Source organism: Nanorana parkeri, unplaced genomic scaffold (genome assembly GCF_000935625.1).
Source record: "Nanorana parkeri isolate BGI_ZX_2015 unplaced genomic scaffold, ASM93562v1 scaffold1609, whole genome shotgun sequence".
In the NCBI taxonomy this organism is placed as follows: domain Eukaryota; kingdom Metazoa; phylum Chordata; class Amphibia; order Anura; family Dicroglossidae; genus Nanorana; species Nanorana parkeri.
In genome coordinates, this window is record NW_017307877.1 from 148,057 (window position 1) to 152,099 (window position 4,043).

The following is a 4,043-nucleotide window of genomic DNA, read 5'->3' on the forward strand; positions in this document are numbered from 1 at the left end:
GCCCGCCCTCCCCCCCCCCCCCCCTCTGCCTTTTGCACGGTGCCTCAAGCAGCTAAGTGGCTGCTGTGGAGGTACCCATATGTGCGTGTTCCCGTCTCTGTCTGCAGTAGTTGTGTGCATCCATAGAGACACACAGCCATGCTGCAAGCCACGTCCCTCTTCTCCACCCAACAGTTTGACTATGGTAGGAGGAGCCTATGGCTCTGTGCCTCCTTTGCCCTTAGTATCCTCCCCAGCAACAAGGAAGTTCAGGAAGGAGGATCGTTTCGGGGACCAGCGGCGGTGACATGTAGGTGTGGGGGGACAGGGCAGTCTAAAAGGTACTGTTTTTTTTTACCTTAATGCAGAGAATATATTAAGGTAAAAAATGCCCAGCCTTTAGTACTTTAAGAATCTTCACGCAATTAATTAAGTGAAGATTTACTTCAATTAATGATATAAAAAAAAGCTAATTCCTGATTATTTTATCTGCACATGATTAAGTATTCAAAGTGAAAACAGATACAATTTATTTAGTGAAGATTCTCAACCCCGTTAGAATCAACCCCTATATCTTGAGTGTTATTGATCTAAGAAGCTGTCTGGTTGCATGAAGTACAGACAGCTGCAAGGCATAAATGTAATTAAATAATGAAAAATTGTTAGCCGATAAACTACACACTAAGTTTAACATGCAATGAACAAAAATTTTTTTCGAAACGTGGTCTGCCTACCTGATTGCTGAATTACCCCTAGACCAATTACGTGATATTATGATTATCTTCCAATATTCCAAATGGTTCCTTACTGCCAAACTCACTAACACACTAGGCAAACTCGATGTCCTGTGATGCTGCCCACATTCACACTTACTCCCATTTATTCAGACATATTTCCCCCACTTGAATGATTGAATCGAATCCCCATCCCAACACTGCTTTTCTTTTGCCCAACAACTGCTCTCTCTCCGTCCTCCTGACCGCATGAATCAAAGGTTACTCCACCTTCCAACACTAAATGTCGACCTTGTTGCCCTCATTGATGTTGCTCTTAAGACATCGGTGTGTTATTTGACAGTTACTTGATATTCGTCATTTATAGGCCTCTGTAGCACACATGGCTATGTGTGCTTTATATCGCTAGAGATTGTCATGACTGGTTTTACAAATCTATTAGTATTGTTTTACATCTGTTTTATACATTGTACTTTGATACCGTATACACATTGTACTGTACTTTCCTCTGCAATAAAAAATTAACATGCAAAAAAAAATTGTTAGCGAACATACATTTGTGCAAACAAAATCACAATTCTGCATAAATGTACACATTAATAATAAAAGGAAAACTACAATGGGGGGAATTCATGAAAACTGGAGCAGTTTTCTTATGGCAACTAATCAGCTTTTGTCTTCAGTTTGTTCAGTTGAGCTTTGAAATTGACATTAGAAGCTGTTTGGTTGCTGTGCGCAACTGCTCTAGATTTTGTCTGCTCCAGCTTTTTTTTTATTCCCCCTAGTGTATTTTCAGGTACCTGAAATACACTGCAGAAATATGCTTGACACTACAAGAAAACGTATACCATTTTACATTAAGGTATCTACAAGCTCCACACCATCTCCAATAAACTGTAAATGCAAATATTAAAAATGTTTTTTTTAAACTTATTTTTTATTAAAAAATACAATGAGGGGAATTTATCAAAACTGGAGCAGACAGTATCTAGAGCAGATGCCTGTTGTAACCACTCAGCTTCTCTCTAATTTTAAAAACTTAACTTGACAAACTAATGAGAGAAGCTGATTGGTTACCATGAGCAACTGCTGCAAATTCTGTCTGCTCCAGTTTTGATAAATTCCCCCCATTGTGTCTTTTTATATAGATAACATTTGAGTGGTATAGCAGACTCTGTTAATTAACTGTTAAAAGTCATGCTTTACAGTAATTCTTCATAATCAGACAAAATATGCAGCATCTTAGTTTCCCCTGTTTGTAGTATGTTATGTGTGTCCTTAAGGAAACAAATATTATATATATTACTAAATATTTACATTTTCTTTGTTTGATTGCATTGGCTTATTTTCTTTGTTATTTAAAATTAGTTATACCAATTTATGTGTGTTCTTTTTTTGTTTTTGCTTTCAGCAAAGAATATAAAGTTTGAGGAACTAAGTCTCCTGTCCTGTGTAAACATAATCTCTCTTATGGATGTATCCTTTGAAATAGCTGAACTGGAAAGTGAGCTGAACTAGAGAGTTTTTCCAAATCAGCTATGTTGTCCTAGATTGTTCTCTTCTTCTGCTTTCCCCAAACTCTTCACCCTTTTGTGAATAGCCCTTAGTATTGTGGCACACTTGCTGACATTAGTTAGATGAGATGGGTCCCAGGCATAAATATGCAGCTAACATGTTTTTTGACCTCTAACCTTCATAAAAAACTAAAAAGAAAAAATACATACCATTTTTTGTTTTCTTATTACTTCATTAAACTTATAAGAGAAAGAGTGTATTTTGCCCCAGGGTCAACTACAGTTGACAAGTGAAAGCTGACTCCAGGTAACCTGTCACAAGTTGAACTATACATAGAAAAAAAATTGCAATCCAGTTCTGTGAGATAAAGGGTCACATGGAAAATGTAACATAAGGTGTTGTTATAGTGTTAAAGTGACACCACTTTGTGAGATAAACATATTAAAATGTATAAAACTAATACTTACTGGTGCTATATCTCTAATATATGAATATGTTCCCCTTTTGCTTAGTAACTGCCACTACAGTTTTCTTGAGTGCCCATTTATACTATTGTGCATGCCAATGCACCTTGCTGATGGACGTGTTTTGGTGCACTGTCAGAAATGGGGGATGCACGTTTTTTGGTGCATTATGCAGATAATGTCTCTATAGTGTGGATTGTAGTGTGGTGGGCTACATTCCCTTGTGTACCCTACCCTATGCACAGTTGCATAGAACCAACTAGACATGTGCAATTCGTTCCGAATCGAAATTCGGACGAAATTTCCGAAATTCGGACATTCGGATGTATCCGAATTTCAGTTATAACTGATGCAAACAAATCCGAATTTCCGATTCCGAAATTTGTTTGTTGGACGAAATTTCGTTGCAGCAAAATGACCTTAGAAAATATTTTTTTTTAGTCTGCAGAAGAGGAAGAAAAAAAGTGTGAGGTTCCCCCCAATTCATACCAGGTTCTTTAGGTCTGGTAGGAATTTTAAGGGGGAACCACAGTCCCAAAAAATGGGGAAAAAACATGGGGTCCCCCCTAACATTCCTACCAGACCCTTGATCCGAGCACTGGCCCGGCAGCACGATTGAGCGCCCCCCCTGCACCTTACCAGGCCACGTGCCTTTGGCATTGGAAGGCTGTCCCCATGCCGTTGGGGACAAGGGCCTCTTCCCCACAACTCTGACCCGGTGGTTGTGGGGGTCTGCAGGCAAGGGGGCTTATTTGCTTTGGGGTACCCCTTTAATTAAAGTGGCACCCACCGGGTCAGGGTTGTGAAGAAGAGGCCCTTGTCCCCATCGGCATGGGGACACCCTCCCAATGCACGTGGCCTGGTAATGCGCAGGGAGGGGGGGGGAGATCAAGGGTCTGGTAGGAATGTTAGGGGGGGCCCCATGTTTCCCCCCCATTTTTGGGGGCTGGGGTTCCCCCTTAAACTTCCTACCAGACCTAAAGGGCCCCCACGCACTTTTTTTGTTTTAATTTGGGGGGGGTCCCTCCTAACATTCCTACCAGACCTAATAGGTCTGGTATGAATTGGGGTTGAACCTCACACTTTTTTTTTTCCTCTTCTGCAGACTGTAAAAAAATCCTCCAGCGCTGACTGGCGGAATGGACGGAGAGGACTTTTACGCCAGCAGGGGCTACTCATCAAGCATGCCTGCACTGTTCTGGCCCTGACAGAGGTCACTTAAATGATAAACAGAGATCAGGTGGGGATAAGTAACCCCATCCCCTTAGTCTTTCTCCTAGAACACACACTGTGACACACAATACCAGGCCCCCCCCCCACAAAACAACACCAACCACCACATCCCACGCCC

General features: G+C 41.1%; 1 protein-coding gene across 1 annotated transcript in view; it reads left to right on the top strand.

Annotated features, from left to right (window-relative positions):
- The window catches only part of LOC108799034 (calpain-9-like), a 214,315-nt gene that overhangs the window by 136,872 nt on the left and 73,400 nt on the right, over positions 1-4,043 (top strand). The window contains exon 9 of the mRNA XM_018570847.1: positions 2,125-2,189. Coding sequence (XP_018426349.1) covers positions 2,125-2,189 — 65 coding nt within the window. The remainder of the gene's footprint in view (positions 1-2,124; positions 2,190-4,043) is intronic.